At 44.8% G+C, this 12865-nt stretch overlaps 1 protein-coding gene across 3 annotated transcripts in view; it reads right to left on the reverse strand.

Annotated features, from left to right (window-relative positions):
• The window catches only part of CEP152 (centrosomal protein 152), a 126919-nt gene that overhangs the window by 61734 nt on the left and 52320 nt on the right, over positions 1-12865 (reverse strand). For all 3 annotated transcript variants that reach the window (XM_029575131.1, XM_029575130.1, XM_029575129.1), the window contains 3 exons: positions 8732-8879; positions 5114-5205; positions 4147-4310 (listed from right to left, as the gene is read on the reverse strand). In XM_029575131.1, coding sequence (XP_029430991.1) covers positions 4147-4310; positions 5114-5205; positions 8732-8879 — 404 coding nt within the window. The remainder of the gene's footprint in view (positions 1-4146; positions 4311-5113; positions 5206-8731; positions 8880-12865) is intronic.

Raw genomic sequence — 12865 nt, forward strand, 5'->3', positions numbered from 1 at the left:
AGTCCCAAACCGTGGACATCGGGAACGACGACAGGCGGCGGACTTGTTGCGTCAACTTGGAAATCCTGCCCGGTTGGAGAAAAACTTTCCCCACCCGGGTATCGAATCGGGCTCCCAAGAAGTCCAACACCTGAGACGAAAGAAGATTGCTCTTCGCTTGATTGACTACCCATCCCAGCGACTCCAGGAGCCCCACAACTCTGCTGACCACTGCTTCTCACAGCTCCTTCGACTTTGCCTGAATGAGCCAGTCATCAAGATATGGGTGAACGAGCATACCCTCCCTCCGAAGGGCCGCTGCCACTACCACCATCACTTTGGTGAACGTCCGAGGCACTGTTGTGAGACTGAACGGCAGCACACAGAACTGGAAATGGTTGCTGAGGATCTTAGAGCGAAGAAACCTCTGATGATCCTTGTGGATGGCTATGTGCAAATACACTTCGGTCAAATCCAGGGAAGCCAGGAACTCGCCACTGCAGACCGATGCTACGATGGAGCACAGGGTCTCCATCCTGAAATGCGGAATCTTGATGGCCGTGTTCACCTTCTTCAGGTCGAGGATCGGCCGGAATGACCCCTCCTTCTTGGGGACAATGAAGTAGATGGAATAGCACCCCCTTGTGTGTTCCGCCTGGGGAACTGGCACAGTGGCCCCTAGACTCAGGAGCCGATCAAGGGTCTGACGCACGTACTGCCCTTTGGCGAGAGAACCGCAAGGGGACACAAGAAACAGGTCTCGGATGGGCCGAGCAAACTCCAACGCATAACCTTGTTTTATGACATCAAGAACCCATTGGTCGGAAGTTATCTTGACCCACTCCTCATAGCAACTGGACAGCCGTCCCTCCTCTCTAGGAGGGGAGGAACAGGCCGCCCGCATCTCATTGCACTGACTTGGCCCCAAGGGAAGCGGAACCGGTACTGTCCCTAGTGGGCTGCCAGCCGCGAAAGGAATGAGACTGGACCCTGCCTATGGGTTGCCGCTGAATCGCCCCCTGGGCCCTACTCTGCCAAAATCTTCTTTGGCCCCGAAAACGAGCGCGGGCTGTAGGAAACTCTCTGGAGGGCCTCGGCCTATCCTTCAGGAGGTTATGAACTTTGTTCTTGCCCAGTGTCTTGTTCAATTGCTCCAAGTCGTCCCCAAAAAGAATTTTCCCATGAAAAGGCAAAGAGCTCAACTGGGCCTTAAAAGAGACATCAGCGGACCAGTTGCGTAGCCACAGAAGTCTCCTGGCTGAGACTGCCGACGCCAAGGTCCTGGAAGAAGTCCACAGGAGGTCATACAAGGCATCCGCCCCATATGCGACCGCCGCCTCCAGGCGCTCCACCTGAACTGATTCCTGAGGTGGCAGCTCCTGTGAAGTTAACAATTGCTGTACCCAACGTAAACTGGCCCGGAGCATAAAACTACTGCAGACTGCCACCCTAATGCCCAGGGCGGAAACTTCAAAAATCTGCTTGAGGAGGACCTCCAGCTTTCTGTCTTGGAGATCCTTCAAGGCCGCCGCCCCAGCAACCGGGATCGTAGTGCTCTTCATGACAGCCAACACCGAAGCGTCCACCTTGGGAAATGTCAGGAGCTCCAAGACCTCCTTGGGAAATGGATACAACTTTTCCATCACGCACCCCACTCAGAGACCCACATCCGGAACATCCCACTCTCGAGACATCAACTGTTAGAGCAAGGGATGCTGCGGAAAGGTCCTGGAGGGACCCCGCAAACCAGCGAGGACCGGGTCCACTGAACCCTGTGGAACCAATTCCTGAGGAAGGTCCACTCCAAGCTCCGTTAAAACCCATGAAATAACCAGGTCCAATTCCACCTTGTAAAACAGGTGGACCACCTTAGGATCATCGCCTTCCAGAGGAGAAGCTTTGCCAAGATCCTCATCCAGGTCCCCCCAGGGAGAGATGGAGGAGCCAAGGACGCATCTGCTTGGCCCATTCCTCCTGGAGCCCCAGCACCCAGAAGGGAACAGCCCCGAAGCTTCTTTACCTGTAGAGATCCTTGGGGGTCCTGAGACCTAGGGGCTTTACATGGGGGCCCCTCAGGCTGCCCCTGCACTAAGGCTCCCTTTTGGTGTGCCTGGGTGGCCAGAAACGCTTTGTGCATAAGGAATACAAAATCCAGAGAAAAGGCATCAGTGCTGCCCCCCCCCTCCCCCGGCGGCCGAGCATCGTGCTCACCATCCGAGCCTTCTATGGACCGCTCCTGTGGGTCCCCAGGGCTGCCGGGGCCTGGAGAAAGGTCAGGAGGGAATTCCCCTCCCCCTAAAGCTCTTGCCTCCACTGCGGCAAAAGTTTCCAAAATGGCTGCCATTCCCGTGCTCAGCGGGAATGGATCGGCCTGATTGCCCTGACCAGCCTGTCTCTTTCTAGATACTGACAGCAAATCCAAGGTGCCTTCCCCGCCGGGGAGGCACCAAGCACAAAGACCTGTGCGGGAGAGCCGAGAATCAGACTCCCCACATGCGGTACAACGCACCGGTCGCGGCATTACTGTGGCGAGGGAAGGGGGAGGGAATGAGAGAAAATGGCGTGAACACCACCGCTACCCCAGAAATCATGTGCCCAACAGCTAAGCGTTCCCACCGGAAAACACAATGCCAAGAGTCTGTCCGGCTGCTCAGTACCCTTTGCTTCAGCAGGAATCCCAGAAGGCGGCTGCGTGATTTATTTATTTTTTTTTTTTCCAGGTCGGCCGGGACCGAAGATGGGGGGAGGGACCGGATTATCGGGATCCCCCTCAAGAGCCTTACCACAGTGGAGCCCCATGGGATCACAAACCCCAGCTCCAGAATCGCCTGCCACCAGGGGGGATGGCCTCTCTGAGACCTACCTACTTCCCTGGGAGGCTGAATCCTCAGTGCCGCTTGATCTGGAATGCTGCCTTGCTTTCCTTTTTATTTGTTTATTTATTTTTTTAAACAAAAAAAAATGAACTTCACACTCTCTTGGCTGCCACTATCCTCACTGACTTTTTTTTTTTTTAAGATTAGCCTACACCCCAGTAAAAAGTGCAGACCACAGGTTTTGCACCACCTCCATCTGCTGGAGACAGAGAAATACAGAGGAGAGGCAGGTAGCACACCAGGTTAAGAAGGGGTGCCTTACAAGTTTTTCTCTGTCTCCTTCTGCTGGAAGGGAGGCAAAAGCCAGCAGTCTGGACTGATCCGGGTACGTAAAGGGAAAGTACGCTTATATAATTTACAATGTGTCCATAATACTGCACACACTATACAGAAATACTGGGTCAAGCAGGGTGCCTTTGGTGTACTATGATACAGTAAATATACCCAACCAATGATCTGGCAGAGAAGAGGGTTAAATCTGCAAGGAAGATTCTGGGTTTGGTGCAGGAGACCCAGCTGTTCCTGATCAGCAGTACTGGCTAGGGAGGAACAAAAGTCTCAGGTTTATATGCCAGCAGCCAGAGCAGCATAGGAGGGCTGCTGATTCTCTCTTCTGCTCTACTGTGTAATCCCTGGCTTGTTGACTTTACTTTGTTTTTCCATTATTTTCCATCCACTGGCAGACCCCTGATGCAAGGGTTGAAGTCTGCTATTTAAGGCACCCACCACAGTCAGAAAAGGGTGGAGCTTTGACTAGGAACTTTCTTTGTTTCAAGAAAGTTTTCAGAGTCCCATGGTGAAGGTTAAAATACTATACCTAGCCTTATATGGAAAGCCACAACCCAGGGGAAGAAGGGCAGGATTATCTTAAATTTTTTTGGACATTTCCAGAACTGTCTGAGAAGATTAAAACACCCTGTTACAGAAGAGGGAAAAGGACAGGATACTGTAACAACTGTTCTCACAGCACATGTAAAGAATTGAAAGTTATTTTTTTTATTTGCTGATTTTGGCTAGTTCTTAGAAATACACTTTGCTTCAAAAACTGTGCTGCCTCCAGTGCCCAAATGGCAATAATCTGGTTAGCCTATCACATGTGTATAAATCCTGAAAGTCCCTATATTTGTCAATATTGATAGAATTAAGCATATTACTACTACTACTTATTTCTATAGCGCTACACAAGCTTTGCAGTGCTGTACATATTCAAATACATACTTTATTCAGTATGCACCATATTAATAAACATTAAACTAACTACAGCAACCTATTCTTTGCATAATACAAATACCTGTGAAATTGTGATTTTTTCCAGTTAACTTTTTTAATACCCAAATCCACATATGATTCAGACATGTCAACCTCTGTTTCTCTCCCTGCTTCATTCAAGAACACTCCAAGTTTAGCAGCAGATTCATACAACGTTATTTGCTCTTTCAGCTCTGTTAACTCTAACTAAAAAATATAAAAAAGAGAAATATGTATTAGAAGTTATACAGACAAGGTCAATCAAGTAGTCCAACATCATACACTTCAAGCTCATATGGTATACAATTGCAACAGTTTAATCTCAGATTTGTATTCTATAATATTAATTCAATGTGGGGGTAATTTTCAAAAGGAGTTACATGCGTAAATGTAGCTACTATTGTAGCAATTTTCAAAAGCCATTTACTCAAGTAAAGTGCACTTATGTGAGTAAATCCTATAGACAAGTCAATGGCATATATTGTAGCAATTTTCAAAAACCCACTTACTCAAGTAAAGTGAATTTACTCCAGTAAACCTGGTTTTTACTCGAGTAAATGCTTTTTAAAATCAGGCCCTGTGTGTTCTTTTACCTGAATACATTTAGTGAAAGAACAATACTTAGGCTCCCCCAATAGGCATTGTAAGCACATGTACATGTGCCATTACTCTAAATAGATACTCTAATAATACTACCATATCTAAGATGACAACTTCGTCAAGGTTTAGCAAACTAGTCGGGATCTATTCAGATACTGCAGCATAAAACGTACACAGGCAACATTTATTTCAATGAACTATATCTGACACCAGTACACTATGCTTCGGTATAATGAACGGTCTTAGCAAGATATAAAGATATTTCCACTTCAGTAACTTCAGAATTCTTGAAGGGAGATTTTAATTAAAATGTTTTGTAAAATATATGTCTTCTGTAGCAAATTTCTTATGTACTGGAAATTCTTAAATATAGTTTTACATAAAATCAAGTTAGTTGACATAAAATTAACCTGTAAAGCCTTGTTCATGTCATCATTTATCATCTTTGAAGACTGGGCTTGCTGAAGCTGGATCCGTAAGTGAGTAGTCTCCTGTATTGAACCTACAGAAAGAAGAGTAGTGACATTATAGGAGTGCTAAGTGACACCTACTGGAATTGTTTATCATTCTGTGAAATGAAAATGTGTTGCGAAAAGGTAGAAGGTGCTCTAAATGGTGTTCCAAATGTTATTTCTAAGATAACTATAAAAACTATAAAGTACCTTCCATTCATACACAACACTTGATTCACCCAAAATTGGGACTTAGAAAGTTTTAAAACCAATATATATTTTAGTGAGTCTGGTGAAGAACAGTATCCTATTTTTAAACCTGTAGAAAGCAGAGCTGCTTACCTGTAAAAGGTGTTCTCCCAGGACAGCAGGATGTTAGTCCTCACATATGGGCGACATCACTGGATGGAGCCCGGCATGGAAAACTTTATTTCAAAGTTTCTGGAACTTTGACTGTGCAAACTGAGCACGTCCAGCATGCCCTATACCACGTGTCCACACGGAGTCCCTCTCCAGTCTCGTAACATAGAATTCCGAAAAAATAAACTAAACTAGGAGAAAACCCAGCTCCATGAGGTGGCAAGCAGGTTTCCTGAGGACTAACATCCTGCTGTCCTAGGAGAACACCTGTTACAGGTAAGCAACTCTGTTTTCTCCTAGGACAAGCAGGATGGTTGGGTGAATACCTAGCTACAGGCATTCAAAATTAAAGAAACCCTTCATCTAAGCAAAGTCAATATGCCAGTAAAGTTAAAATGTTTCAGGTCCAGTGCAATAAGATAAATAAATAGAAAATCGCTTATTTATTTTTTTGCCTTGCTTCCTTATTCTATACTTGAACTTCCAACCCTATCAGGACATATGCCCATCCCATTCACTACCATTTATGACACAGAAGTCCAAAAGAGAGAAAATCTGACTTTCAATTGTAATTACAACATTTTACCCCCTGATTAGGTCCCACCTTCTTCTCTGTGTAATCCAGTCATTGCACCAATAGTCCTTAAAAGGGGATACTAACAATTCCTTTTGGAATCCAGTATATCTGCACCCTGACTCCCACCCACAGACGTCATCCTTCCCTAAGGATGACTCTCTCCACCCCAGAGCTCTGAATGCTGCCATTCTAAATATACAGCTGGTTACATTCCAACTCTTCACTGGGCCGATGAGGAAGCAGTCTTAACTCTGTCCTTAGCTTTTCCTTGACCTGTCTGCTGCTTTTGACACTGTTGATCACCACAGAGTCACTGATACTTTGTCCTCGTTTGCATTTCGGGACTCTGTCCTGTCTTCGTTCTCGTCTTCCCTCTCCAATCACACTTTTAGAGTTTCTTCTGGTGGCTCCTCTTCTACTGCCATTTCACTATCAGCTAATGTGCCTTAAGAGTCCATCCTGGGCCCTCTTCTCATTATATACCAATTCCCTTGGAGCTCTGATTTCCTCTCATGGCTTTCAATACCGTTTTTATGCTGATGACTCCCAGATCTACCTTTCTACACCAGAAATTCAGTGCCAGATCTAGACCTGCTTGACTGACATTGCTACCTGGATGTCCTGCTGCCACCTTAAACTCAACACGGCCAAGACGGAGCGCCTTATCTTTCCCCCCAAGCCCACCTCCCTCTCTTCCTCCTTTCTCTGTGTCTGTGGATAACACTGTCATCATCCTGGTCCCATCAGCCAGTAACCTTGGAGTCCTCTGACTCCACTCTGTCCTTCTCTACGCATATCCAAAACACTGCTAAAATGTGTTGTTTCTTTCTTTATAACATTGCCAAAATCCATCCTTTCCTTTCCGAACACACTACCTGAATCCTAATACTGGATAGAAAGAACAACACTCCTCAACCACCACCACTCAACTTAATAAACCAAAAGGTGGCTTTCACTCCAATCAATCTTGCACGCAACCTTGGAGTCATAATTGACAAAGAACTCTCCTTCAAAAACCACATCACTGCAAAAATCAAAGATGGATATCACAAACTCCTAAACATTATGTCAATTAAAACCTTTCCTCTCCCCCAACGACTTCAGATCAGTCCTTCAATTACTCATCTTCTCCAACCTGGACTACTGTAACTCCCTTTTATTCAACTTACCTCTTAATACCATTCGCCCACTCCAGATCCTGCAAAACGTAACTGCAAGAATACTCATAGGATCGAAGAAAGATATGATCACATTACTCCTACACTTATATCTCTACAATGGCTCCCAATAAAATTTAGGATCGAATACAAAATACTTTCCCTACTGCATAAAATAATATATGAAAAACAAACAAACTGGTTAAGTTCATCCATAAAACCGCATGCTCCAAACAGAAACCTCAGATCAGCTAACAAAGGACTATTAAAGATCCCACCTTCTCGATCTAAACAACTCACCTCAACTCAAAAGAGAGCAATTTCACTTGGAAGCCCCAAACTCTGGAATACCCTCCCAATTGAACTAATAATGCAAGAAAACTTAAAAACTTTCAAAAAAGACCTAAAAACATGGATGTTTACTAAAGTCTACCAACTCACCCACTGACTCTAAAACACCGCTCCTCTCCTATATCACTAGCCAAACTGAAGGACCCATGAAAGTTATGATTATTACTCAGTTATATAACATGTTTTGATTAATATACAAACCAAGTTCATAAATGATATCTTCTATGTTAGTAACCTTTTGAACCATTTTGAAACACTATTAAACACTAACTTTGTAAACCATTGTGAAGGCGAAACTGAACAACGGTATACAAAACTCGATAAATAAATAATACACTCTCTCATCTCCTCCCGCTTAGACTGTTATAACCTGCTCTTCACAGGTCTCCCAGCAAGCCATCTCTCTCCACTGTAATCTGTCCTAAATTCAGCTGCACGACTTATTTTTTCCAAAGTCTCTATTGCTCACATAATGCCTCTTCTGAAGTCATTGCATTGGCTCCCTATCAGCTCCCGCATACAGTTCAAGCTCCTCTTTCTCATCTACCAATGTCCTCATTCTGCATCTCACTACCTCTCCTCTCTTATTTCTCTCTACACTCCACTCATCGGATAAGTCACTCCTATCTGTTCCCTTCTCCTCTACTGCCAATTCTAGACTCCGTGCTTTCCACCTGGCTGAGCTATGTGCCTGGAATAGTCTTCCTGAACTGGTGCGTCATGCTCCCTCTCTTGCCATGTTTAAATCCCATCTAAAGACCCACCTTTTTGAAACTGCTTTTAAATCTTATGTCCTATTGTCTGCTTTTAGTCTTGTTAAATAACTTTCTTTTCTTTTTAAACATTGTCTTGCTTTATACCCCAAGTCTCCTCTTGTATGTTTGTCTTATTAGATTGTAAGTTCTACTGAGCAGGGACTGTCTTTTTGTAAGTTTGTACATCACTGTGTATGTCATGTAGCACTATAGAAATGTTAAGAAGAAGTAGTAGTAATAATAATAATACATAGCTCCTGATTGGGCTCAGCAGGATGTAGCACTTGACAAATAGGATACAGACAGAGCAATTCATATTAGAAGAACTACCTTTCCATACATTGATGACATGAACAGAGCAATTGTAGTCTTTTACCTGTCTGTAGAAGATTAGCACATTGTTTCTGACTTTCCTCTAGGCTCTTTGTTAACCTGTTGATAATATCTGTTTTTTCCAGTTTGATTTCATCCTGCTTTCTCTCAAGTTGTTTCACATGATCTTCCAGGTGACAGCACAGTTCTTTCTAAAGGAAGATAACAATCTGGTCAGAAGTGACAGGATCCAGGAATTTATTTATTTATTTATTATTTTGTTATACCTAGTTTCATGACTAGAATCACATCAACCCAGTTTACAATTAACAATGTGTGTAAGGTAGAGAGTAACATAGTAAACAAAATTCCCAATTCAAACTTCAAATACAGAAAACAATATTATGGATGTGAGAAAGTTACAATAAAACAGGGAAAATTAAATAGGATCTGGAAAGGGGGAGAAATTGAACAAAGAAATATTTACATTTCGGTCAAGGAATTTAAAAATTCCTTGTGGACGAAATGCACTTGCCATGTACTTCTATCTTCCCCAATAATTTGTTTTCTGGTGGAGGTAGGAGGGATTATATGGTGACACATTTAATACTCATATTCCACATCCTCCAGATAAAACACCCTGTTAAAAACAGATTATATACAGAATAGTAAAAACCATATACCGTATTTTTTGCTCCATAAGATGCACCTGACGATAAAACGCACCTAGGATTCAGAGGGGGAAAACTAAAAAAAAATAAAAATTTGTGCTAAACCAGCTCTGTCCCCGGGCGTCTGTGTGTCTTATGGAGCAAATTAGGGGAGTGCATAACATTTTTTTTCTCCCCATTTTGTTTTCGTGTCTGGGGAGGGCCATTTCGGTCCATTCCCCAGATCAGAAAACTTTTGTCTTTCTAATTCTGTGGGAACCCCCCCAAAAAAAAAAAAAACCCCATCCCAACCCTTTAAATTAATTAACAACCCCCCACCCTCCTGACCGCCCCAAGACCTGCCAAATTAATTAAATACAACCCCCACCCTCCTGACCCCTCCCCAAGATCTTCCAAATTAATTTACTACAAACCCCCAACACTCCTGACCCCCCCCCCCAAGACCTGCCAAAAGTCCCTGGTGGTCCAGCGGGAGTCCGGGAGCGATCTCCTGGACTTGGGCCGTCGGCTGCCAGCAATCAAAATGGCGCCGACGGCCCTTTGCCCTCACTATGTCACTGGGGTCGACCAATGGCAGCGGTAGCCCCTGTGACAGAGTAAGGGCAAAGGGCCGTCGGCTGCCAGTAATCAAAATGGCGCCGACGGCCCTTTGCCCTCACAGGTGCTTCCGCTGGCATTGGTCGACCCCAGTGACATAGTAAGGGCAAAGGGCCGTCGGCGCCATTTTGATTGCTGGCAGCCGACGGCCCAAGTCCAGAAGATCGCTCCCGGACAGCTCCTGGACCCTCGCTGGACCACCAGGGACTTATGGCAGGTCTTGGGGGGGGGGGGGTCAGGAGGGTGGGGGGTTGTAGTAAATTAATTTGGAAGGTCTGGGGGTGGGGGGTCAGAAGAGGGCAGGGGTTTTGTTAGATTTTTAACTTTTTTTTATATTCACTCCATAAGATGCACAGACATTTTCCCCCCACTTTTGGGGGAAAAAAGTGCATCTTATGGAGCGAAAAATACGGTATACACATCAGTATAGTCTCTAATATAGCAGTGTATAAATTAAACACTTTGGCCCCAAAGTGTAGCATGTAGCTACATTTACAGACCTAGAAATAATAGACCAAAATCATAAAATAAATAGAAACAAACTAGCACAAAAAAAAATTAAAAAATGTTTAGTTACTATAGAATCCCAATACTACAATCTCACACAAAGCCAAATAATTTTCTTCCCCGACTCATGCACACCTCCTACCTCTGTGCAGCTTTCTCTCTCATCCTCCTCCACTCACATACAACCCTCTCTCTTTCTTTTCCTTCTTCACTCTCCACCCTAATCCCGTGAAGCCTCCTCTCCCCTTTGCACCTCCTTCTCCTCCTCTTTCCCCATCTCTGCTGCAACCCTCTCATTTCCCAGAAGTGTTGCTGCTGCCTCCCAGGCCACAAATGCAGCCAAAGATGCATTCCCCCCCCCCCCCCCACCCCACCCTACCAGAACCCCGAGGCATTACTACTGCCTCCCATGCCCCAATTAGGGTGGATTGAGGCTGCCGCAGCTGGATCTGCCACACTGCTTCCTGTTCTCAGCTGCCATAGAGTGCTCCCTGCCGCTTTCTCCTGTCAGCTGGGCAAGAATTCTTCAGCCTTCCTCCATCCACTGGTCATCAGTCAAAACCAACTTACTAGTGGTCAGCAGCCAAGTACATTTTCTAAAGCCTGACAGTATGTGAAAAATATAATCTTTGAGTAGCGACAACCCTAAACATCACTGTGACCATGGACTGGAGGGTATATAGAGCTCCACCAGAGAAGAAACATAAGTCTATTTCTCTCTTACAAGATGACACATCCGCAGGCCTCTGCCAGTCAGAGGGAAAATTATTGCCAATATTCATCAACATTATGGGTCAAGTAGAGGACTAGTATAAAACAGAAGAATAAGGAACTTGCTAGTACAATACAAGACACTGAATTGCAAACACTGATATTCCTCGATTTAAAGCCCGTGATAGAGAAGGCGGGTCAGACACAGATACCCATAGTTGTGCCATGATTATAAGAGTGATTCACTGCTTCAAGCTCCATGACTAAAAGTTATAAGAATGTATTTAAACGTCTCTGCTATGTGACCTTGCATCTGATAGACTGAATAACCGTGAGATGATTATGGCAACTACCAATTAATATCAGGTCAATGTAGGAGATGGGAGTAGCTAAATTGCTACTTGTTACTATATATGAAAATTTAAAAAATAATATGTAAATTTGTGATTTATCCCCATATGTGAAACACAAAGAAAATAATTTACAGGAAAATTAGTTCTTACCTGTTAATTTTCGTTCCTGTAGTACCAGGGATCAGTCCAGACTGAGGGTTGAGCCTCCTTTCCAGCAGGTGGAGACAGACTAAAACTGAAAGGATATCCTATATGAGGACAGAGCCTATCCTATAACCCTTCAGTATAACCAATGTCAAAGCAGAAAATAACAAAACCAGAATAGGATCAAGCAAGTAACCATAAAGCTCAATTGAGCAACTGTAGAACAATGTAAGAAATATGGTAGGACTAACCGCTCTTGCATATACTTGGTGCTTGGGCAACCAAGGCTTCTGGTGTATTTGCTCAGTATTCTTGCACAAAAATGATGTATGGAAATCTACGAATCTGCAAGAGAAACAAGCTTCGAGAGGACAGAAGAAAGACAAACAGGGAAGGGCGTCTGGACTGATCAGTGATACTACAGGAACGAAAATTAACAGGTAAGAACTAATTTTCCTTTCCCTGTACGTACCCGGATCAGTCCAGACCGTGGGATGTACCAAAGCTTCCCTAAACCGGGTGGGACAGAGACAGTCCCGCTCGAAGCACTTGTAGTCCAAAAGAACCAGGAACCGGAGCTTGCACATCCAGGCGGTAGTGACGAGCAAAAGTATGCAAGGACGTCCAAGAGGCGGCCCTGTAAATCTCCTGTGGAGAGACCGATTGACTCTCCGCCCCGGAAGTAGCTGAAGAACGCAGTGAATGAGCCTTTAGGCCCTCGGGAACCGCCCGACCGTGACAAAGATAGGCAGAGGAGAGCGCTTCCTTCAACCACCCGCAATAGTGGTCTTAGAAGCCGGCTTACACCAATTGGGCCCACTCCAGAGGACAAAAGATGGTCCGAGACCCGAAGGCCATTGGAAACCTGGAGATAGCAAAGTAGAATCCGTTTGGCATCAGGTTTACGCAGGGGAAAACGCTGGGAGTTCTACCGACTGGTTGGCATGGAAGTTAGAAACAACCTACGGTAAGAAGGAAGGGCCTGTCATGAGGGATACCCGGGAATCGGAAAATCACAAAAAAGGTTCCCGACAAGACTACGCTTGGATCTCCGAGATCAGACGATCAGAAGAGATAGAGACTAGAAAGACAGTCTTAAGTGTAAGATCATTGAAGGTAGCGCGATGGAGAGGATCGAACAGAGCCGCACAGAGGGCCCGAAGTACCAGATGAAAACTCCACGACGGGCAAGCGGGCCGAGAAGGTGGACGTAGA

Source organism: Rhinatrema bivittatum, chromosome 13, assembly GCF_901001135.1.
Source record: "Rhinatrema bivittatum chromosome 13, aRhiBiv1.1, whole genome shotgun sequence".
NCBI lineage: Eukaryota > Metazoa > Chordata > Amphibia > Gymnophiona > Rhinatrematidae > Rhinatrema > Rhinatrema bivittatum.